This window comes from Urocampus carinirostris, chromosome 17 (genome assembly GCF_059441175.1).
Source record: "Urocampus carinirostris isolate Australia breed hairy pipefish chromosome 17, RoL_Ucar_1.0, whole genome shotgun sequence".
Taxonomy (NCBI): Eukaryota; Metazoa; Chordata; class Actinopteri; order Syngnathiformes; family Syngnathidae; genus Urocampus; species Urocampus carinirostris.
In genome coordinates this window covers 11,879,276-11,905,034 of record NC_142365.1, presented here as the reverse complement: position 1 = coordinate 11,905,034, position 25,759 = coordinate 11,879,276, and the positions used below count along the sequence as shown (strand labels likewise).

The 25,759-nt window shown below is 39.2% G+C and overlaps 1 protein-coding gene across 4 annotated transcripts in view; it reads right to left on the bottom strand.

Annotated features, from left to right (window-relative positions):
* Positions 1-25,759, bottom strand: part of ncam1a (neural cell adhesion molecule 1a) — a 285,897-nt gene that overhangs the window by 64,854 nt on the left and 195,284 nt on the right. For all 4 annotated transcript variants that reach the window (XM_088320617.1, XM_088320618.1, XM_088320619.1 and 1 more), the window contains exons 2-7: positions 10,548-10,622; positions 8,252-8,461; positions 6,551-6,694; positions 4,821-4,958; positions 4,632-4,749; positions 2,882-3,042 (exon numbers count right to left, since the gene is read on the bottom strand). In XM_088320617.1, coding sequence (XP_088176743.1) covers positions 2,882-3,042; positions 4,632-4,749; positions 4,821-4,958; positions 6,551-6,694; positions 8,252-8,461; positions 10,548-10,622 — 846 coding nt within the window. The remainder of the gene's footprint in view (positions 1-2,881; positions 3,043-4,631; positions 4,750-4,820; positions 4,959-6,550; positions 6,695-8,251; positions 8,462-10,547; positions 10,623-25,759) is intronic.

The following is a 25,759-nucleotide window of genomic DNA, read 5'->3' as shown; positions in this document are numbered from 1 at the left end:
AAACACAAATACAGAGAAAAATAAGAGGAAACATAAGATCAACTACAGTACTACCAATGTAATAATAATATATATGATCTTTATGGAACACTAAACACATAAAATAGAAATATAGAACAATAGGAATTAAATATATTTTAAAAAAGACTATAGTTCTACTACTAATACTTGTAAAATAATTAAAGAAAATAAAAATGTAAAAATCACAAATGCAGAGAAAAAAATAAAAAGTGAACATAGAAAATATCACTACTACTACTACTATCACTAATAATAATAATAATAATAATAATAATAATAAAAATAATCTTTGTGGAAAAAAACATGTAAAAATAAGAATTGAACTATAATTTTAAAAAAGTACAGTACTACTGCTAATAATTCTCATTATCATTTCAAGAAAAACCAAAAATATGAAAAAAAAACAAATAGAGAGAAAAATTAAGTTGGGGAAATACAAAAATACTATATTACTACTAATGAAAAAATAAATTATAGGGAAAATAAAATGAAGAAAAAAAACGCAAATATGGAAAAATAAGTAGTAAAAATAAGTTCAGAATTATAGCATTATAATCATAGATCTTATTCTTTAAACATAAAAATGGACAAAAAATGTTGGAAAAATATTAAAATAATAATAGTATTATTACTATTTATAGTAATCTTTATGCAAAGTAAAATACACAAAACACAAATACGAAACGAAATACTAAAAAAAAAATTTAAATCTATTTTAATGTATTTTTGTTATATTATGAAAAAAAAAAAGGAAAACAGATGAAAAAAACAAGGTACACATAGTAATACTACTCATATATTACTAAACTAATACTTTATCCTGCTACCGTCAGGGTACAGAGGCGACAATAAGATGTAGGGGGGCCCACCTCAGGAAAAGCCTGATCCCCTCCTCCATCTTCCTTCTAAACAATAGGCCCCGGTGGCCTAACCAATCAGTCTGCCATGGTTGTCCCCACTGCCATGTTTTTATGTTTAGGATTATTATTTTTTCTCATAATGTAATGTAATGTAATGTAATGTAATGCCTGTTCTTTCCCCCTTGAACAGTTGGTGAAAGTGAATTAACCCTAGGGGGACCCATAATTTAAATCTACAGGGAGTGCAGAATTATTAGGCAAATGAGTATTTTGACCACATCATCCTCTTTATGCATGTTGTCTTACTCCAAGCTGTATAGGCTCGAAAGCCTACTACCAATTAAGCATATCAGGTGATGTGCATCTCTGTAATGAGAAGGGGTGTGGTCTAATGACATCAACACCCTATATCAGGTGTGCATAATTATTAGGCAACTTCCTTTCCTTTGGCAAAATGGGTCAGAAGAGGGACTTGACAGGCTCTGAAAAGTCAAAAATATTGAGATATCTTGCAGAGGGATGCAGCACTCTTAAAATTGCCAAGCTTCTGAAGCGTGATCATCGAACAATCAAGCGTTACATTCAAAATAGTCAACAGGGTCGCAAGAAGCGTGTAGAAAAACCAAGGCGCAAAATAACTGCCCGTGAACTGAGAAAAGTCAAGCGTACAACTGCCAAGATGCCACTTGCCACCAGTTTTGCCATATTTCCGAGCTGCAACATCACTGGAGTGCCCAAAAGCACAAGGTGTGCAATATTCAGAGACATGGCCAAGGTAAGAAAGGCTGAAAAACGACCACCACTGAACAAGACACACAAGCTGAAACGTCAAGACTGGGCCAAGAAAAATCTCAAGACGGATTTTTCTAAGGTTTTATGGACTGATGAAATGAGAGTGAGTCTTGATGGGCCAGATGGATGGGCCCGTGGCTGGATCGGTAAAGGGCAGAGAGATCCAGTCCGCCTCAGACGCCAGCAAGGTGGAGGTGGGGTACTGGTATGGGCTGGTATCATCAAAGATGAGCTTGTGGGGCCTTTTCGGGTTGAGGATGGACTCAAGCTCAACTCCCAGTCCTACTGCCAGTTTCTGGAAGACACCTTCTTCAAGCAGTGGTACAGGAAGAAGTCTGCATCCTTCAAGAAAAACATGATTTTCATGCAGGACAACGCTCCATCACACGCATCCAAGTACTCCACAGCGTGGCTGGCAAGAAAGGGTCTAAAAGAAGAAAAACTAATGACATGGCCTCCTTGTTCACCTGATCTGAACCCCATAGAGAACCTGTGGTCCCTCATCAAATGTGAGATTTACAAGGAGGGAAAACAGTACACCTCTCTGAACAGTGTCTGGGAGGCTGTGGTTGCTGCTGCACGCAATGTTGATCGTGAACGGATCAAAGCACTGAGAGAATCCATGGATGGCAGGCTTTTGAGTGTCCTTGCAAAGAAAGGTGGCTATATTGGTCACTGATTTGTTTTTGTTTTGTTTTTGAATGTCAGAAATGTATATTTGTGAATGTTGAGCTGTTATATTGGTTTCCCTGATGAAAATAAATAATTGAAATGGGTATACATTTGTTTTTTGTTAAGTTGCCTAATAATTATGCACAGTAATAGTCACCTGCACACACAGATATCCTCCTAAAATAACTAAAACTAAAAAAGCCCCACTCCAACTTCCAAAATATTCAGCTTTGATATTAATGAGACTTTTGGGTTCATTAAGAACATGGTTGTTGTTCAATAATAAAATGAATCCTCAAAAATACAACTTGCCTAATAATTCTGCACTCCCTGTATAAGTATATTTGAAATATTGAAAACATACATATAATTTTTTTCGAAGTATAACCAGAAAAAAACAGTACATTTTGTTAAAAAAAGACACAGTAGTTAACATGAATTCATCAAAACATCTGTAAAAACTTAAGTTCGACAAATCAGAGACGGAAAAATGCTCTTTACAATTTGGATAGAAAATGTCTTTTCCTTTTTCTTACCGAAAACATTGAGACTAACTTCCTGGCTGGTCTCTCCCGCCTTGTTCCTGGCAATGCAGGTATAATCTCCTTCATCCACCTTGACTACGTCTTTTATCACCAGCTCCGAGCCGTCTTCATTCAGACTGTACTTATCGCCAGCCTCGAGGATCACGTTATTGCTGCGCGTCGGGGAACACAAAGCCACAAAGTAAGAGACCGATACAAAAGACGGATACCACTTTCAGTCCTGAGGCGATGCAGAAAAAATATTAGAATACTGAAACAGTTATAAACTACATTTTTCCACTCAAACTTACTAACACGGAGAAGCTAACAATAGCAGCGAGCCAAAGGCTACGTCCAAGTGGCTAACATGAGTGACAAGAGAAGAAAACATTGAGAAACAAGTCCATCTCTGTCTATTGATCTAGATGCTAAGCTTTTACGAATGGACCCAAGTGGCTAACAGGGGTGGCTAGAGAAGGGTTAGGGAAAAAAAAGTCAAAGATGGTAGAATAACGAAACTCAGTAACCTCGGAAGAAAGAAGAAAGTTTTATTCCCAGGGAGCAGCTAACAATAATAGTAGTGGATGGTGGCGATCCACAACTTGGGAGTTAAGTGGCTGACATGAGTGGCTAGGGAGGAAAACAGTTGAATTCCAAAACAATGAAGATATCTTAATCACATAAATCAGCAACATTCTTAAGGATGAAGGTTTATTTGCAGGAAGCAGCTATAACGAAAGCAAAAGAGGCAGGTGCCGAGCCATACCCTACCCTGAAGCCAAGTGGCTAACGTGGGTGGCTAGAGAAGGAAATAGTGGGAAAAAAGTCGAAGATGCTTGAATCATGGAACTAAACTATGTTCTCACGAATGAAACAAGCTTTATTTACATAAAGCAGCGAATAATTACAATAGCAGCTAGTGGTGAGCTGTACTCTGCAGCAAGGTGGCAACAAGCGTGACTAGAGAAAGAAACAGTGGAAAAAGTGAAAGGTGCCAGAATCACGAAACTCAGAAACGTTCTGAAGGACTAACTATGCCTTATTTACACATCACAGCTAACCATAACAATAGTGGATAGCGTCAAACCATAACTTGCAACAAGAGAGACTAGAGAAGGAAGCACTGGAAATAAAAATGGAAGATATCTGAATAAGAAAACCCAGACATTTTCTAAAGGACAAAGCAAGCTTTACTTTGGGGCGGCAGTAGCTCAGGAGGTAGAGCGCTCATCTTGGGATCAAGGGATCCCAGTTCGAATCACGGCTTGTCCGTGTTACATGTCGAAGTGTCCCTGGGTAAGACACTGAACCCCTAATACCCCCAATAAGCAGGTTAGCGTCTTATATGGCTGCAATACAAGGCCGCTATTGGGAAATCATTTCATTTCATTTCATTTCATTACTCATACAGAGCGGCTAAAGATATCATTACTGGCTTGTGACGAGCCATAGACTGAAGCAGTGGGCTCACGTGAGTGGCTAGATAAGGAAATAGTGAAAAAAACACTGACTTTGCAAAATCATTATCCGGGATTCTGCAGAAGTAAAATGGACCCAAAAGAAATTAGCTTCTTCAATTTGTGCAGTATAATTAAAAAAAAACATGTTTAAAAATACTTATAAATTATTATTTTATGTATTTTGTTCCCTTATCCATGTAGATTTTTCTTGAAATGAGCGAAATAATCAAATAAGTGTAAGATAAGATAATGTATCATAAGATTTAAAAAAAAATTAATATGGGGATCAAGGTGGTACGTACTAGGTCCAGGAGACGGTGGGTTCGGGGAAACCGTCGGCATCGCAGGCCAAAAGAACGGAGCTCCCCGTGTCGGCGGTGGAATTGATTTCAGACTGCCTGGCACGAATGGTGGGCAGGACTGAAAAAGACGGCAAAAGTGAATAAAAAAACGAATAAAAATCGTTGAAAATCGATCGGCACGGGGCTCACCGTTGACGACCACGTCGATCGTTTTGAAGTTGATCTCTCCGGTTTCCATGACGCGAGCTTCGCAGTTGTACGTGCCTTCGTCTGTTTTTTTGATGCCACGAATGAGGAGGTGGCCGTTCTCCATCACGTTGTAGCGCACTGGAAAGACACAACGGGGAATAATGGTTATTACGCTGCGACAAAAAAAAATCTGATTTATTTGTGTATGAAGCGCATTTTTTTGTACCTGAATAGAACTAAAATGTTGAGGGTGAGCGTTATACATGACATATTTATAGTAGTATACACTGTAATGCCAGAAATGTCATATGTGTATACAGTATATATATATATATATATATATATATATATATATATATATATATATATATATATATATATATGAAACCCTTTATTTTAAAAACATTAGAATTATAACAATTCTTGCATGACCAATCTTTGGCTTAAAGCAAAAATAACAGTGCAGGAAATATAATAAATCGTATAAATGTACATTAATACCTCCCTGATTTTTCGTTTTACGATAATATCAATAAAATAATTTAAAATGGCAATAGAGTGGCTTGCGAAACTATTTGGCCCCCTTGAACTTTGTGACCTTTTGCCACATTTCAGACTTCAAACTTCAAGATATAAAACTGTCATTTCTTGTGAAGAATCGACAATAAGTGGGACACAATCATGAAGTGGAACACACTTTATTGGATATTTTAAACATTTTTACAATTAAAAAAGAAAAAGTGGGTGTGCAAAATTATTTAGCCCCTATACCTTCAGTGCAGCAAACTCTGTGCAGAAGTTCAGTGAGGATCTCTGAATGATTCAATGTTGATCTAGATGACTAACGATGATAAATGGAATCCACCTGTGTGTAATCAAGTCTCTGTATAAATGCACCTGCACTGTGATAGTCTCAGAGGTCTGTTTAAAGCGCAGAGAGCATCATGAAGAACGAGGAACACACCAGGCAGGACCGAGATACTGTTGTGGAGAAGTTTAAAGCTGGATTTGGATACAAAAACATTTCCCAAGCTTAAGTCTAATTAAGCCTGATAAAATAGCTCACATGTGTTGTATTCTAAATACGTCTAAATTTAAAAAAAAAAAGATCTGAAATAGCAAACGGTGGACTGTTTTATTTATATTTCTGTATTGGTATCCGTAGTAATGTTGCAAATAATTATATTTGTACGGATTTTCTTTTCTTTTGGCAGTATTTTTTATGCTAAGCTTGTACGAATGGAACCAAGTGGCTAACGGCTTTCTCATTTCCTTTTGTGTGAAATAATTATATTTTCTTGTTTTGATTTTTACTATGTCTTCCCAGCAAGGAAAAAAATGGAATAGGGGTAGGCACGTAAAAGCTTCGGCTTCGGGTGACCCCCTTTGGGCACATGTTTATGTATTTTATAACTGTATTGTACAGTTGTTTTTTGTGCAAACAGTATATGGTTTCCTTTTGTTAATTGATGATTGATGCGTTTTTGTCCTGTGCCTAAATAAAAAGCCCCAAACAAACAAATATGTATCATTATTCACAGTTGGAAACCACGTTTTTCTAACTTTACACTAAGCAACCAACAATAGCAGGTGGCGGCAAGCCATAGACTGCAGCTAAGTTGGTAACCTGAGTGGCTAGAGTAGGAAACCTAAAAAAATGTTGAGCTACATACACATATAAATAAAAACATACACTTTTGTTAATTTTGACTGAAATAAACAGGTCTCACCGTCTTTTTTGGCTTGTATCCTGGCCCCTTTATGTTTCCACAGGATGAACGGCACCGGAGAACCGACCACATCGCAGACAATATCGGCGTTGTCGCCTTCATTGAACTCCTGCGGGCTAGGAACGTTCTTGAAGGTGATTTTCTCTGAAAGGAGGTAAAAATAACAAGCGTGAGGGCAAGATCCGATCGGTAGTCATGAGAAACGGAAGCATGATGAACAAATGAGACTTTCCACCCAACTGGTTCGTTCCTGGGCCGAAACACCATGAGGCTTCATTTGTTACTTATTTGCTGTTTTGTCCCTGTGTGTTAAAATGACTTACCAGGACGTGGTTCTATTTGCGTTATCTCCATTTTCATGCAGGGCCCTCTAATGCCTCAACATTGATAAATTCAAGTCAAGTTTAATTGTATAGTCCTTAATCACAAGGAGTCTCAAAGTGCTGCAGAGACCTCAGATTATTGCAAACCACAGACTATTATTACACTATCCCCTGATCTAAAACCTACATGAGGGCAAGGAAAACCTCAAAAACCTAAACATAAGGAAAATGAAGAAACCTTGAGAAGGGACATAAAGGGTTCTTTTGGTACCCAAGTTCTTTAAAACAAAGTTTACACGTCCCTTTCCTTGCCATAATTATATTTTTTCTGTTATTATTTGTTTTGTTTGTATTTTATTTTTCAAATTTCTTTAGGTTTTGTGTATTAGGTGTTTCAGGTTGTTGGGTGGGGATAAAGAGGTGAATCTTAATTTTCTTATTGTACAGGTAATGTTTTTTATACGGCACTTTGAGCGGCAATGCATTGCCAGAAAATTGTTTTACTAATAAATTTGATTAGATTAAATATCAGCAAATCCGTCTCATCCCTGTACAGTAGAGGTAAGATCGGGGGACGAAAGTGAAACTGAACAAAATGGCACCGAAAAGAAAATCAAATTCTGCAGATTACAGGCTGCAAATAGTGTAAGAAACGTCTCTATGAGCCGGCTCTTGGAAGTGAACAAAAGGAGCCGGTTCCCCACTCATCAACAGTTGGTTCCCCCTGAGGCGCCTTTTTCTCCTATGATTGAACAATATGCATGTTAAGGGATTCTGTGTTTTTGACTTTGAATTTGTGAAGCATAAAAAGGTTCAAATTATTTTGTATCTTATTTTTTTTCGTTGATTTTTATTATTTTAATGATATTTCCTGTGATTTTCAGTGTTAATGTTTGTTTTCCTTCTTTTATCCCTGCTTTCCCTTTAGTTAATTTTTTTTTTTTAATTTGTGTCTTTTTCTTTATTTTTTCCCCCTTTTTAAGTCATTCCGAGTATAATGTTACATCATAATTGGTCATGTGGGAGGGGATTAAAGCAACAAAAACAACCTGAAGAACTGTTTGGGCTGTTTTTAGTAAGTCGAGCCAAAAAAGCCGGTTCTGTTAAAATAGTCAGAATTCCCACTCTACAAGTAAACATGGTGTTGTTTTTGCTCTGAAATGTTCAAGTTCTTTGACATACAACTTATTTTTAAAGTAACGGAAATAGTTACTTTCCCTGGTAAATTGACACTTTTACTATAGAGTAATTAGGTTAATAACTTAGTTACTTTTTGGAAGAAGTAGTGAGTAACTATATTTACTTTTTTAAAGATTTTTTTACAGAGTAAGGCAACATCACTACCGATCGGTCCTAGGAAACAACTAGGTCTTCTTACGGAAGATCTTGACTTGGACAGTGGCCTGGGCCTCCTGGTCACCGGTTTTTGCCACGCATTTGTAGATTCCGGCATCGTCCACGTCGGCGTGGTAGATGGTGAGCGTAGAGGTAGCTTCGTCATTGCGGGTTACTTGGACATCGGGGTTGTTGGGTAGGATCTTTTCCCCGTTGGGGGCGAACCAGTCGATGTCTTTAGCGTCTCCTACCACTGAAAATACATTTGCATTAATAACAGTAGAGCAGCATATATTCAGCGCTATAAGGCACGTTGGATTATAGGGCGCACCCCCAGAAATAGTATTTTTCTCATATATAAGGCGCACAGGATTGTAAAGCACACAGAAATAAAGATCAAATTGAAAAATAAACAGGTATCATATTGATGCATTGATCCGTCAAAGTATATCACTGATCACAATTGCAACTTTGGATGCAAAGGGAATTGAACCGGGATCACAGCGGGGAGAGCGTCAAACCCAATCCCATTGGTTCTCAACTGGTCTTACTTGAGGAAAACACTATCACACCCTAATTACAAGCCGTGACCCAAATCAAGAAAACAATTCCACTTCTCAAATATATCAAATTGAATGACTATGCAGTTAAAAGCATGTACAAAACAAAAAACTGAGTACCGTACATACTCACATATAAGCCTACATCGAATAAAGGCACCCCCCTAAAACTGCTTTAAAATAGCCTCATACTAAAACAAATTAGCACTTTAAAAATGTACAAAACGTATACCAAATCAATGATAATAATTGAATGATGTATAGATAATTATATTGTTAAAAAAAGCTACAAATATAACGGTTTTAAACTATTTACTGCATCTTCAAGCAGTGCCTTAATAGCAAACACTCATACACCATTTTAGTATTTAGTAATAATTTACTTCTAACAATCTATGGACCCATTATAATAGGCAAAAAAGGAACAAAATCACGGTAAAATGAGATGTGGTCCCCTTTCAAACACAATTGGGGCGACAACAATTGACTACACAGGAAGAAGAGATGGAGCAAGGCATCCACTTTTAAGGAAAAGAATAAACATGTAATTGATCCTCGTTTTTTTTTTTCTTCTTAGCATATTTTGCTACGGCAAATGCCCGCAACCCACTGAAAAAAGGTCCAGGACCCACTTTTGGGTCCCCACCAACAGTTGAGAAACAATCCATTGGTCCACTAGAAATACATGCATCATATGAAAAAGCAAAAGGTTTTATCTCACTATCACACTATTTTTTGTCACAGGACCAGAAAAAAAATGCTGAAAACAGAAATTTGTACTAAATTATACAAATGAAACTAAAAAAGCTCGACGAGGGAAGCCACTCTTTGGTGTATATGATGATAGATTTCAAAAGACATGAATTTATTCTAAATTTGATTTTAGTATCGTGGTTATTTATAATTTACTTTTAAAAAATGTAACCAGGGCCGTACATATTCAATGCTTGTTACTTAGAATGCTTAGTTTGAGCCCGAAAATAGTGAAGCAACTATTATGCCAATTTGCTCCATTTTCAAATAATGCTTTCTGGTACCATGACTAAAAATAGTGTGATATGCTGATATGCCATCACTGTCTTTAGTGGCCAGGTCTTTAGGGTTCGGCACTCTCACCAACGCTATCCGGGTTCGATCCATGTTAGCACCTGATCCATAATTGCTCAAATATGGCTGAATACCATTTTGCATTTCCAATTTTATTCGTATGTAAGGCACACCAGACTATAAGGTGCAAGTTCAAATTTCTGGCGGGTTTTGGGGTGCTCTTATAGCCCGGAAAATACGGTAAGTTGACGCTGTTTTTTCCTATTTTTCTGTTTTTCTCCAACTACATAGATAGATAGATAGATAGATAGATAGATAGATAGATAGATAGATAGATAGATAGATAGATAGATAGATAGATAGATAGATAGATAGATAGATAGATAGATAGATAGATAGATAGATAGATAGATAGATAGATAGATAGATAGATAGATAGATAGATAGATAGATAGATAGATAGATAGATAGATAGATAGATAGATAGATAGATAGATAGATAGATAGATAGATAGATAGATAGATAGATAGATAGATAGATAGATAGATAGATAGATAGATAGATAGATAGATAGATAGATAGATAGATAGGTAGGTAGGTAGGTAGGTAGGTAGGTAGGTAGGTAGGTAGATAGATAGATAGATAGATAGATAGATAGATAGATAGATAGATAGATAGATAGATAGATAGATAGATGCTTTATTCATCCCCTTAGGGAAATTCTATCTTACCTTCGCACAAGAAAAACTTGGATTCTCCGACGCTGATTTCACGGTGTGTCGGAGTCACCTGCACCTGGATGGCAGCTGTGGGGGAGGAATAAATAAATATGTTTTTCAATAAAAGGAAAGAAAAAAAGTGAGAAACATGTCAAGAGGAGGACAATATATGTTATTTGTATCCTTTTTAAAGAAAGAAAAGAAAAATCAAAATAGATTTTAGAATTAAAAAAAAACATAATTTACAAGTTATGCATTCAATCATTTGTACACATTGCACATGACATTTTTCTTACTTTTCTTACTTAAATATTTTAGAAGATATTTTTCATGAAATAAAATTAAAATTAACGTGCTATTTTTCTTATTGTAAAAAATAAAGTTTGTAGTAAAATGTTGGAATTATCTTCAAATCTTAATTGCTTTTTTTTACCTAAAAAATATATTTTAAGGGAATATTTTCCTAAAAAATAAACAAAAATTGACTTAAAATGTAAGTGGTATATTTTAATGGAAAATAATATATTTTAAGGAATATTTTTAGTAAAATAAACAAAAATAGACTTAATATTACTATTTTTTCGTATTTAAGAAATGATTCTAGGGATACGTTTTAAGTAAAATAAAAATATACTTCAAATCTAATTGGTATTTTCCTTATTAAATGATTTTAAAAAAGATTTTCGCAAATAAACAAACACATCAGACTTCAAATGTAATTAGTATTTTTCCCATCCCAAATTTATTTCAGGGAATATTTTAGTAAAATAAACAAAACTAGAATTTAAATTCAAGTCCTATGCTTTATAACTTTGTAAATCTTTTTAGTAAAAATAAAAAAAATACTTAAAAATTAAATTTCTAGTAAAATAAGAAAGAAAGATTTAAATAATAAGTTTTATTTTCCTTTTTTAATTATCGGATATTTGAGGTAAAATTACAAATAAATGACAAAATGTTTTAGAGAATATTTTCAGTAAAATAAATTATGTTTAAATACACGTTAAGTACCATTTTAAATATTTTAATCATTATTTTTTGTAAAATTTATTTATTTAATTCTTGTAAAATTATTTTAGAAAATGTTTTTCATAAAAATAGCCTTAAAAATCAACTGCTAGCTTAGTTATATAATAAAGTATTCTAGTGAATATTTTTAGTGAAATAAAAATGACTAACACTGAGAATGAACCAAATTATTAGCCACTTAACAAAATATTTTTATCTTATCTCTTATTTTACAAGAAAAACCACTAAGTAGAAGTAAAGTAGCAGTAAAGTAAAACATATTTTTTGCAGAGCTCACACAAAATAAATAATCCTGCAAAATATTAGTGAACGAGTCAAAGAATCCACACAAAAAGAGTCTAAATCCTGATCCCAATCCACAATGAAATGTCAATGTTTATGAAACAGGTCATCACTTTGGCAAAAACAGTTTGAAAAACCCACAAAATCAAAGCGGAATATCTGATGAAAAGCGCTAAAAAGCGCTAAACCCCGGCGGTCTGTTTGCTTTCCCAGGTCGGCGCTAGATACAAAGAAAACACGGTATCCATTACGTACCCTGACGTCGGTACCGCCGACCCCCCCAAGACAATCCCCCGATTACATCTACGCGGCTAAAGACAACAAAAACAAGTGCCAAGCGGTGTGAGAAGAATTGCTCTTCCCCGAGCCTGGAAATAGCCACTCATTCCTCGCCTCGGAAGGTGATTCTCCAGTGTCAAAAGCGTGTGACTCTTGGAGGAAAAAAACAACAACCTCATGCAGCCGCCGTTAGCTCACTCGCATCACCTAGCATGACCCCGAGACAAAGGGGGAAAAAAAGTGGAATAAAATAGTCCCGGGATACGATTTTCCCCCGCGCATATGACCTGTTCACTCTACGGCAGAAACTTTTGGACCCAAAGAGCCATAAAAGCTAAAAAAATGTTTCAAAAAGAAATTGAGAAAAAAACTGCCAAACACGCTCTCTAGACAAAAGCTAATTCTTCAGCACATTTTATTTCACTGTATGTCATTTGGCGGTTTAATCAAATCTACGAAATGATAATAATGCCAAATCCTGTGTCCCAAATCCATGTAAATATGCCATTTAAAATTTGTCTTCCACCTTCAGTTAAGAGTGTTGATGCAAATTTTTGCTGTTAATTTTGTCCTTAATAACGGTTTCAAAACAATGTGCATGCAAAGTTCTTTTGTGAAAATGTCACAAATGACTGCAAACGATAAGCATATCGTCACATTCACTTTCGGTGTAGACTGAACTGAGCGAGAGAGAGAAGGAAGTGTTTTTTTAGCCTCTCTTTACAGCATTTTACCCACAGACCCACACTGACGACAAAATATTACATGGCTAGTAAAGTAAGGTCTGTAAGATGTCTGATTGCTATTGGTCGATATCCAATGGAATGATAGTTTGTTGGTGTGCGCCACAGCATCGTTAACATCTGGCTACACTATTGGCTTAACTATCTCCCACAATGCCCTTCTCTTCATTCAGTTCAGAATTCCATATGCTTCGTAAGGACTGCAAGTCGGCACAACAATACAGATATGATGTACTATATATGTATTGACTATGGGTCCCATCGCAGTGATGCTAAAAGGGAGAAGCTAAAACCAAGACAGTCCCTTCAGCATGTCTTGGATTGTCCTCTTAGTCTCTTACCAGCAGAACACCTCAACCGGCAGGCATCTACTGGACATCTAAATCAGATCCCAGAGCCACCTCAGCAGTCTGCTAAAACACAGGCGAGAATCAGCTCGACTCTGAGTCCTTCCTGGATTACCATACTTCTCACCTTTGGATAACCCGCTGAGGACACTAATTTTGGCCGCTAGTGTTCGTGTACAGGGGGCAGATGCCGGTAGCCTTGGAAGTCCCTGTCCCCAGCAACTTTCTCCATATCCTCTGACGGGATCCTGGGTGTTTCCAGGCGACCAAAGATACAAAGTCTGACCAGTGCGTCCTAGATCGTTATTTGAGTTTCTACCTGGCAGGACAGACCATGGAGGCATCCAGAAGGCATCTGAACCTGATATCCAAGCCACCAAAGCTGGCTCTTTTCGGCGCAGAGGAGCAGTAGCTTTACTCTGAGTCCCTTAAGAATTACAAGACCAGTGGTATCTGGAGTTAGGTTGCCTGGAGTATCTTGAGGCGTTCTCAGACCAGTTGAGAAAAGTCTTTCTACCCTGTCTTGGGTCATCCTGTATGTTTGTCATGACCACTTCCTGATGGGGTCATTCTAAACAGATGTTCTAGCTACTACAACTTTCTAATGTCAATGCAGATGAGCTTCAGCTCCATTTGGAGTCACTCTCGAATTACCGAGCCAGTATCAGGGGTCAATTCAGAGGGCCAGAAGCCTTAGGAGGAAAGCCCTTTTTTCCCTATCCCCAACCATCTAATCCATCAGCATCCCGAGGCAGTCCAAGGCCAAACTAGAGACATAGTCTCTCTGGCCTGTCCTGGACTATTCACCTAAGTCTGCCAGGACCATATCACCAGGGTGGCATCGGTAAGGCATATGAACCAGATGCCGGGCCTACCTCAGCTAGCCCCTCTCAACACATAGGATTACCATCCATTTCGCCCTACCTCTAAGAGACACTCTGTGGATTGGACTCATTCCAGAGTAGTATATTTTATATAGTGCAATAATCACTCATTTTTCAAGGGTGTTTCTTCCCCAAAAAGGTCTCCCAATAGTCAAAACCCACAAAATAGAAACCTTAATTTATTTATTTGTTTATTTAATATAATTTGGTTAACACATAAAAACACTAGACTTTAATGTTGTTGTTTTTTTTTTTTACAAATACCTTCTGTACTGTCAAATTATAATTAATATTTCGATTTTAAGACAATACATTTTTACTTCACATAAAACTTGGTCGCCATCAGGTGGACATTACGGAAATCTGCATTGTCTTTCCTCAAAATGCAAAATGTTGAAAGAGTCAAATTGATCCAAAAATTTCTGTATTTTTTTTAAAAATGTTAAAAATGTGTCCTGTTTGTGTTCCAACAGAAACGATACATTTTCCAATATCAAACATTTTTGCAAAAGTTTCAAGGAGTCATTAGGGAGCGCCAGTGGGTTTAGTGGGTCAGGAAGTCCAACTTTGTTGGCGATAGAAATCAGAGTGAAAGCAAGCAAAGCTGAGTGTTTTGTTGACATGATGGCTTTTAGAGAAACTTGAAATTGAAAAAGATTTTCGCATCTGTAATGTAAGTTTTGGTCAAGCTGTTTTATGTACTTGTACAACTTAGATCACAACATCATTGATGCAACACAGACGGAAAAGGGGTGGGATGGATGTGAAACTTGCAGAAAACACGATGAAAATTTGCACAGAAGCAAAACAGCGATAAGTAAACCGCGATACAACAAGGGATTACTGCTTTTTCTCAATTTCAAGATGAATGAGGCAAATAGGACGAATAGACTAGTTCCAAATTTGGTCGTTGTTGCAAATCAGGAGCTCTTAATTGGAGTTTGGCATCAAGTGCAGACCGGTAAAAGGAGGCCAGGAGTCACCAAGCGATACTTAGCATTCAAAGGACGCCGGAGAGAGCAAAACATTCCCTGCAGGGCAGCGCAGACATCATTGAGAGGGCACCAGACTAACAACTCCGGCACGCCGTTCACGTCTGCTCGCAACCGACTTTGGATCTCAAAGCTGAGAGAGGAAATGTTTCTGTTTGGGCTTTTAGTTGAAAGGTTCTCTAAAGTAGCGATAATCTAAATGTGCCGATTGCCACGAGACTCTGTTCGGAGTTTGCTCGGAGAATCAAGGAACCGATTGTTGACCTGAAAGTCCAACTCGGGAATCAAAATCGAGATGGAGTGCACCCTGGGATACTGTCTTGTCCTGCACGGTTGTCATGGCGCCCAGCTGGCCCCGCCCCTTGACACCGGCTGACCAGCATTTTCCTGATTACTCCTATGGGTACTTAAACGTGCCTTTTGAACTGCCCTTTGCCAGATCATTGTTTACCCTTGTTGAAAACTTGTTCATGCCTGTTAGATCGGAGTAATGCCTAGATTGTAATTTTGACTGCCTTTGAGCCTGCTTTGTTTTGTTTTTGGTCCGTTTGTGTGTTGGACAACTTTTCGTTCTCAATTAAAGTGACGGATCGTCTACGCAAATGAGTTCCAACTTCCTGATTCCCGACCCGTTTCATGACAGATACGGCAGACCCGCCTTATGACGTTTTCACTCTATGGTGCGGAAAAATAGTTTTTTAGCCCTTCTACGATATTTTCCCCACTAACATCAACAACAAAGGATTTCGCAACTCCATAAAAGTTAAACTAATACAGTGTTTCATCTTCATTCGCTATGGGTCCCAAGGCTTGCAGTGATGTTAAGCATAGGGAGTAGCAAAAACATGATAACCATGGAAACAACATTTGTGGGGAAGATGTATTTATCGACCCGTTTTAACCGCATTTTCCCCACTATACAAGATGAATAACAAATTATTGTGGCTAAAAATTACTTGGTTCCAATCATCAAGGGACCATGAACTGGCGGTCCAACTCAGAGATGGCCTGACCCTGTCTTGTGACGTTTTTTTTTTTTTGATGGTGTGGAAAATATGTTTTTGGGCCTCATTTTGGCATTGTCCTCACTATATGACATCAACAGCAAATTTTGCCTTCCAAAATGTAACACCTATACAGTATTTTTTGTTTATTTGCGATAAGTCCCAGAGCCTGCAGTGATGCCATAGGACAGGGGTGTCAAACTCATTTTAACTCGGGGGCCACACGATAGAACAAACATTTTGTCAAGGGCCGGACTAGTAGATTAAAGAGAAAGGAAAAGACAGATAAAGAAATAAGAGAAAGAGGGAGGGAAAAGGAGAGAGGGCAGGACAAAGAAAAAGAAAAGAGAGAGAGGGAGAGAGTGTGAGAAACAAAAGAGATAAAAAGTCATGAGAGAGGGGGAAAAGAAAGGGAGAGGAAGAAAAAAATCCAAAGAGAAATAGAAAGACAGAGGGAGAGAAAGGAGAAAAGAAAGCGTGGAGGGTAGGAAGAAAGAAAGAGAAAAGAGAGAAAAGGAAAAAAGGAAGTTAGAGCAAAAGAAGAAAAAGACAGAGGGAGAAAGATACAAAGAGCAACAAAGGAAGACGAAAAGAGAGACGAAAAGAGAGACACAGAGTGAAAAAGACAGAGACAGAGAGTGGGAGAAAAGGGGTGGAAAAGAGAAAGAGAGAGAGAGAGAGAGAGAGAGAGAGAGAGGGACAAAAATGAAATACAGGTACAGTGTCTTTGTGAGAGGCACCTGACTTTGGCAACAATAAGTTGACATATTTCAACCTGCAGCTTGTTTTTCTCTTGCGCTTCTCTGAATATTGTCTCGTGGGCCGGATTCAATCCCTTAGCGGGCCTGATGTGGCCTGCGGGCTGCCCGTTTGACACATGTGCTATAGGAAGACGCAAAAATATGATAACCATGGAAACGAGGCTTGTGGGATGGATGTTCATTTTCAGCACCTCTTAACGGCATTTTCCCCACTACATGACATCAACAGGGAAAATTATTTTTTGCTAAAGGGAGAAGCAAAAACACAATAACCATGGAAGTTTGTGGGGAATGTGTTTTTTTGGCCTCTCTTTACGGTATTTTTCCTACTTATACGATAATATTCTGTGTGCCCAAATACAGCTCGAAGCATCAAGGTACCAAGCATTGACCTGGAAGTCCAACTCGGAAACCAAAATAGAGTACACCCCGGGATATGGCAACACCGCCTTAAGACATTTTCACTTTATGGCGTGGAAAAATATGTTCTTGGCCCTATCTTCATGGCATTCCCCCTCTATATGACATCAACAAGAAAATATTTTGTGTCCCCAAAACTTTCTTATACAGTATTTTTTTATTTATCCACAATGGGTCCCAAGGCTTGCAGTGATGCCAAAGGAAGAAGCAAAACATGATATCCATGAAAACGAAGCTGGAGGGAAAAAAATTGATGAAAAATGAAAAAAAAATGGAAATAAAGCTAGTGATGATCAAAAAAAAGAGAAGAATGCACACAAATCACTCACCTCACTAAGTTGCGTGGCCCTAACTAGTCAATGATCATTATTATTTTTATTAAAAATAAGGAGGTAATTAAATTGAGGACATCTTCTAAGGCAGGGGTGGCAAACTCATTTTAGCTGAGGGCCACATGCTAGAAAATAAATGTCACGGGGGCCACCCTAGTAGATTTAATAGAAAGGGAGACGAAGAGAAAGAGAGAAAGATAAAAAGAACAAGGGAGACTGTAAGAGTAAGAGAGGGAGACAGAGAAAGAGAAGTAAAGTGAAAGGAAATGGGAGAGGAATAGAGAGAGCATAATATAGAAAAAGAGAGGGGAAGAGAAAGAAACAAAGAACAATTAGAAGTGAAAGGGAGAGAGTCAAAGAGATAGAGAGAAAAAGTGTGAGTGTGAAAAAGAAAGGGAAAGTAAGAACGTGAAAGAAATGGAAAGAGAAGGTAGGAAAGAGAAAGAAGAGAGAAAGAAAAAAGAAGATAGAAGGACTGAAATAATAAAAGTCAGAGAGAGAGAGAGAGAGAGAGAGAGAGAGAGAGAGAGAGAGAGAGAGAGAGAGAGAGAGAGAGAGAGAGAGAGAGAGAGAGAGAGAGAGAGAGAGAGAGACCGAAAGAGATAGAGCTTTAGTTTCTTTACAAGTCCTGTCCTGCTTTGGCGACACCTGGCGGACATATTTAAAACCGCAGCTCATTTTTCTCTCTCGCTTCTCTCAGTGATGTCTGGCGGGCCGGATAAAACCGTAGGCGGGCCTGATCCGGACCACGGGCCGGATGTTTGACACATGTGTTCTAAGGGCATAACAATCCTCACAAGTGGAAGCTTTCAGTTCTAATTTTGATCGTCCGTCTCCTCCCCCTCTGCATCCGCCTGCTAACTCCTCTGTACCAGGTTAATTTAGGGTCAGACCAAAGATTAAAAAAAATGAATTTTTCCTTTATATGCATATTTATCTATAATAATATTTACATGTAAGTAGTACTTACCATAAACTATTTTGTTCTTTAAATATTTTCATCTGGGGATTAGCTAATTAGCATAGGTTATCTCTCCCCCACTATACAGCAATTTCACTTTGCGATTCCGCCCTTCCCGGGGGTCTACCGAAAACCTGACCCACGTACAACGAAATAAAAACCTGAGTCTTCCTCCTTATGAAACATGAGATAGAAAACCCTTCTACTTTCAGTTCACCAAAGTTCAAAAGCTTCAAAGCGGACACGATCCAAGGTTGTTCATATCCGCTCGCTACGTGTGAGCTTCTATCGAGGGGTGTGCTCGTCTTAGCGCAACTCTGAGTAATATCTATTCATGAATCCCTCAGAGATCGCTCTCAATGAAAGCGCCATGAAAGTAGAACTCCGATAGAAGGTGGCTGCCACTCGACCCCGACAACGGAAACAATCGTTGTCGACTCGCGCCAGAGTTATTTTGGTCTAATCGAGGGGGTGTCAAAGTTCCGGCCCGTGGGCTGGGATCAGGCCTGCCAACAGGTTCACTCCAGCTCGCTAGACAACACTGAGAAGTGCAAGAGGAAAAAAAAAGTGCCCGAAAAAACCCCACGAGCTGTAAATCAATCTCTCTCTCTCTCTCTCTCTCTCTCTCTCTCTCTCTCTCTCTCTCTCTCTCTCTCTCTCTCTCTCTCTCTCTCTCTCTCTCTCTCTCTCTCTCTCTCTCTCTCTCTCTCTCTCTCTCTCTCTCTCTCTCTCTCTCTCTCTCTCTCTCTCTCTCTCTTTTTCTCTGTTCCTCTTTGTCTCTTTCTCTCCGTGTGTCGTTTTACCTTCTTTTGCTCTCCTTTCCTTTTCTCTCTCCTTTCTCTCTCCCTTGCTTGCTTTTGCCGTTTTCTTTATTGGTCTCTCTTGATCCTTCTCTCACTGTTTCTCTTTTTATCTTTTGTTTCTCACATTCTCTCTCTCTCTCCCTCTCTCTCTCTCACTCTCTCTCGCTCCCCCTCCCTCTCTCACTCGATACCTCTTTCTCCCTCCCTCTCTCTCTTTGCCCCTCTCTCTCACTACCTCCCTCTCTACCCCGCTCTCTCTCTATTTCTTTCTCTCTCTACCTCTAGGTCCCCCTCTATCTCTCCCTTTACCTCTACCCCCCCCTATTTTTACCTCCCTTCTCTCTCTATCACTCTCTACCTCTCTACCTCCCTCTCCACCTTTACACTTCCCTCTCCACCTCTCCACCTCCCTCTCCACCTGTCCACCTCCCTCTCTCAACTTCTCTCTCTCTACTTCTCCCTCCCTCTCTAACTCTTTCCCTCCCTAGAATATCTGTTTTGGTCATCTCTTTATAGCATTTTTTTCCACCATACGGAATCAACATCAAATGATTTGGCATGCCCCAAAACGGACAAAACTCAAATTTTTTGTGGTTTGAACAAATTTATTGACACTAAAAACAGAAAACAATCATGACAATCTCAACAGCAATTAAGCACATTCACAATATTATATTCCAATATTACGTTTTTAACAGCAAACACAAAGTGAGGTTTGAACAAACCTTCTCGAAAATCAAACATATTCACAATTTCATTATATAACATCTTTGTTATTGTCAATAGATCCGTCCAGGCCAAAGTCGATTGTCCTCGGTCTGAACAAATCCACTGACACCAACAGCAGCAAAACAGCCATCAAGCATATTCACAATTTTTTTATATTTGACAATATGACGTGACGATATGACGTTTTAACATTTTTTCCTGACATTTCCAACATCAATTAAACAATTTCAGAGTTATTTTCTTTTAACAGTAGTTAACCAGCGTGTAAAAGGCAATACTATTGTGCAAGGGCATAGCTCTGCCATCCCACCCTCCCAAGCAGCATTCTTCCAGTCCTCTGTGTGGGTCCTTTCCCTTCTGCGTGGGTCCTCTCCCTTCTGGGTTCCACAACCCAGGCCGTTGCTGCAGGGACTCCCACAGCGTAGCTCCGGCTCCCCCCTCCGGGTGGGTACAGACGAGTCTTCTTTATGGCTGCGTCCTAGGCCCGCCGCTCGCAGATTGTATGGTATCTGCAGCCATTTGGAGCACAGCCACGGGGGGGATCTGCCTGCACCTCCATACCAGCAGGTTTCTGGAGGTCCAGATGGCGTCCTTGATGGCGGCGAGAGTGAGCCAGTCCCTGGCAAAGTCGTTCCGATGCCTCCTCGACCGACTCACCCCGTAAAGCACGTACTGTGCATCAGGGACCTCTCCTGCTGGCAAGTCCGGGAACTTTCCTAGTTGTTCGGCCATTGTCCACAAGACCTTGGCAGCGCTGCACTCACAAAAAAGGTGCCTCACCGACTCCTGGGCGCCACAGCCAGGTCGAGGGCACGTCGAAGTCGCTGACATTCCTCGGTGGTGCATTACAGCTCTGACTGGGAGAACTTCATGAGCCACCATCCATGACAAGTCTCGTAGTCTGTTTGGGAGGGCAGGATGATTGACGTTGCTCCAAACCGTTGTGGATTCGCCAAACGCAAGCCCCCGCACAGGGCTTACTGTAGCTCGCTTTTGCACAATAGCAATAAGGGCCCTGTGGTTTTGCAAAGCGTGACATTCTTGTGCTTCCAAATCAAACTTCTTCAAAAAATCCCGAATAAAGAGATGTGTTGGCGGCAAGTTAAATGAAACTGGAATCAAACGATTGTTTGGTACAAGCTTTAGCTTCCGCAAATATGAGCCCATCCAAAACCGGGTCATTGCTTGACTTTTCGGGTTGTTGGGTGGGCCCACAGCGTTTTGGAAGTGGAGAGAGACATATTTGCTTCCCAGGAAAAGCTGGAGGTCAGGCACTCCTTTCCCCCCTTTTTCCTTTTTCTTTTTCATTGTATCTCTTTTTATCCTTTCCCACTTTGAGCCCCAGACAAAGCGAAAGATGGCTCGGTCCAGTTGTAACAGCACGTTTCTTTTAGGCATAAAAATTAAACTGATTGACAAAAGCATTGGGAGGATGATCGCTTTGATGATTAGGACCTTCCCCTCTATTGTCAGTTTTCTTAGTGACCAAAAAACAAGTTTTTGCTTAACTTTCCTTGTCACGTCATCCCAGTTGGTCTCGCCTCCTCCATCCGCATTGAATTTTATCCCTAGGATTTTCTGGTCTGTCTTTAACACCGTCAGCGGGAGTCCTGCCTTTTCTGTCTCTTTCCACATTCCATAAAACTTCACTTGTGATTTTTCTCTATTTAGCCTTGACCCAGACGCCCTCCCAAACAGGTCAGTCAAGTCAAGGGCTCTTTCAACAGATGCGCGGTCAGTACACAAAATATTAAAATCATCCATGTACAAAACACACTTGGTAATTTGTCCCCCACTTCCTGGGATATTGATGCCTTCGACAAATCTATCTTTTCTTAACATTTGTGCCAAAGGTTCAATGCAAAGAACATAGAGAAGGGGAGACATAGGGCAACCTTGACGTACACCGCAGTTGATCTCGATTGCTTCCGATAAATTCCCGTTAATCATGAATTTGCTGTAGATGTCTCGGTATAGCAGTCCTACCCAATTGATGTATTTTTGGGGAAAACCACATTTTTGCAATACCCTGAAGAGGTATTGGTGCGAGACTCGATCAAAGGCTTTTTCAAAGTCTAGGTTTAGGACCGCTAGTCGCATGTTTCTGTCTCTTGCATAACAAATGGTGTCACGGATCAGCATGAGACTGTCGCTGATCTTCCTTCCCACAATGGCACAGGTTTGGTCTGGATCAACCAAGTCTCCCAAGACAACAGACATTCGTGTTGCTAGAAGCTTGCTGAAAATTTTACAGTCCACGTTTAAAAGCGTTATGGGTCGCCAGTTTTTTAAGTCAATTTTGTCTCCTTTTTTGTGCAATAGAGTAACTATCCCGATTCTGAAACTGTCTGGCATATGGTCTCGACTGGAAAATTCGTTAAAAACAGTTAACAGATCTGGTGCTAAAATATCCCAAAAAGTCCGGTAAAATTCGAGGTTGAGTCCGTCCTCCCCGGGTGATTTGCCTTTTTTCATAGTCTTTATGCAATCATTCAGTTGGTCTAGGGTAAAGTCCGATGTTAAAAAGGGGTCTTGACGCACTGATCTTGAAATATGATCTAATACATGCCCCATTTCATTCTCATATGTTTCTTTCTTTTCAAATAATTTTTTGTAGTAGTCTTCGACCAATCTGGTTATTTCACTACTTTCCTTTGTTATTTGCCCGTTTTCGTTTTGAAGTTTAAAAATCCCCTCATTTTTGCCCATAATTTTTTTTAAAAAGTAGCGTGTACATTTTTCCCCTTCTTCTATTTCTCTTTCTCTGCTTCTTATTATGATGCCTTTGCTCTTTATTTCCGCCAAAGCGTTTAGTTCTTGTTTGGTTTCTTTGATTTCATCATTAAAGTCCATCCCCTTTTCTGTTAGGATGAAATAGCGTTGGAGTCTTCTTTGTAGTCCCGACATGCGTTTCATCTCTTTGAGTTTCTTGTTTTTCCCTGCATTTTTAAAAAAGGTCTGTGTTCGTTTCTTTGTCATTTCCCACCATTGTGCTCGTGAATCATACGAGTCTTGAAGGGTCTGCCAGACTTTGTACAGCTCCCTGTATTGTGCGGCTAGAGCCTCATCCTCCAGCAGGGAGCAGTTTAACTTCCACAAACCCTTCCCAACAGTCATACCTGAAGGAAATGAGAAAGAGCAGGACAGTAGCAAGTGATCCGAAAAAAAAACTGGAATTAATCTTGCATCACTCTGTGCTAAACCCCTCGTAAATATGTAGTCTATTCGAGAGGCTCTGGCATTGTCACTACTGAACCAGGTGAAGCCCTCCTCTCCTGGATGTATGGATTTGAAACAGTCCACCAGTTTAAATGTCCGGCACATGTCTTGTAATAAAGTTGATGTTTTATCTACTTTAAACTCCTCATCATTCCTCTTTCTATCCTTCCTACTTAAGATGCAATTAAAATCTCCTCCCACGATTAGTGGTTGATGGCCTAGCATATGCGACTGGATGTCCTCTAAAAGTTCGTACCTGAGTTGTCTGTCGGCATGGCCGTATATGTTAATGAGGTTAAAATCATTCCCTATATAAGAAAGTCTTGCTAAGATTGCGCGTCCGTCTCTCATCACAGTACTCCCCTTTATGATGAGTTGAGGGTTGTTTATTAAAATGGCTACCCCATCGTTACGGTTTTCATTCGAGCCACTCCATAATGACGGATATGGCCAAATCTCTTCCCACTGTTTATAATTTTTTAGAAAGGGGATGCAGCATTCCTGTAGTAAAAACACATCCGTTCTGATAGTTTTTAAGAACGATAAAACACTGTGAGCCTTAACCTTTGATCTCACACTTCTCACATTGATAGTAGAGAATGTAATGTTCATAATTGTTGTAAAAGTATTTAAACTAGTTAGACAAAACTGGGGGATCTGAGTCCATTCTTTGGTGATCATCGAGATCATCGAGAGTGTCACCTGTGTCAGACACATCACTTAAGAGTAGTACCTCATTTTGAGACTCACCGGGGAAAACTCTGGGACCCTCTGACTCTCTGTCTGTGTTCCAGGTCTTCCCCTTTTTTCTGGGTTAGGGGGTGAGCCAGAGGACCTATCAAGGGGTCTCTTACTTCCTTGCCCACTAAGGGTCAGGTTTTTTCCCTCCCCGACTTCCTCCGTCTCAACTTCATACAGTTCCCTTGTGGGCTTATTCACCGGCAATCGGCTTTCTTCTAAATCTCTTATCTTTGTTTCTGGTTTTTTCACCACTCCCAATTTTGTCTTACTTTTACTCCTCTTTCCAGTGCCCGTATGGGTTTTTGGAGAGTCATTCGCCTTTTCGATTTGTTTGTCTTCTCCAAATCCCGGCAATGGCGTAGCAAACAAATTTGCTAATTTGAACTCTCTTCCAGGCCCTTCCTGATTAATATGTGTTTTCGGAGTGGCAGTTGCTTTTTCTATTCGTTTGTCATGTCCAAATTCAGGTATTTTATGAGAAATCGAATTATAATTTCCAGGTTCTTCCTGTTTCAATTTTGATTCTCTGGTCTCTGCTCCAGGGGTTTTGGTAGGTACATCTGTTTTTTCAATTTGTTTGTCTTGTCCAATTTCTTTGTGCATTTCTTGATCAATTTCATTGGGTATTTCCATAACTTTATTCATTTCCTGTTCATCTTCATTGGGTATTTCTATAACTTCATTAATTTCTTGTTCATTTTCATTTTGTATTTCCATGACTTTATTAATTTCATTGTCTTTGTTATCTTTATTCACTTCATTGTCTTTGTGACATTTATTCATTTCATTATCTATGTTGTCTGACATCATTTCATTGTCTTTGTTGTCTTTGTTAACTGCCTTCCTAGCTTTCAATTTGTTAGCAAACGAATTCGGGCAGTTTCTAAAGAGGTGATTCGTTTCTCCACAGAGATTGCATTTTCTGCTATTGCTACATTCCTCAAAGGAATGTCCAATTGTTCTGCACTTTCCACAAAAAATTCGATCACATACCTCAGCCAGATGCCCATGCTCACCACATTTGCGACAGAGTTTCGGTTGCCCTTGATAGTGGATAAAGCCACGGTTTTCCCCCAGGAATATAGTCGACGGAATTTGTTTCAGTCCCTGAAAGCCCTGAGGATCTTGCCGTAGTTGGACTGGTACCCTCCAGGCACCATTCCAATAGCCTTTCTCACACCTCACCTTCATAGCCTGGCCTTTTACTGAGCAGTATCTACTCAACCAATAACAGACGTCATCAGCACTGATCATTTCACTAAACATTCTAACAACGACAATCTTGTTAGTATTATCAGTCAGCTTCTCCACTGTAAATCCTGAAAACTGGGACCTCACTCCCTCAAAGCGATTCCAAAACTCTTGATAAAGAGCTGCCGTTTCAAAACTCACATCAAAGCCTTTGCCAGAAGTCATTTTTATGACAGCATGTACCTCCTCCTTTTTAAACTTCAGAATCTTTTCAACAAACTTGTTAATAAAATCCGTCCTTGACATTCCCTCCGAAATTGCCACAACATCTTTGAGCAAGAATCTCACGCAGTTACGTCTCCGCCCGCCGGTATAATGCCCGGCCATGGCAGGACTCGGCTGCTTTACTTCTAACTATGTTAAAATGGCTAGAATTGTAAAATTAATAATTAACAATACTCTTAAAACCGACGCCAATGACAGTATAAACGCATAGAACGAGCAGTG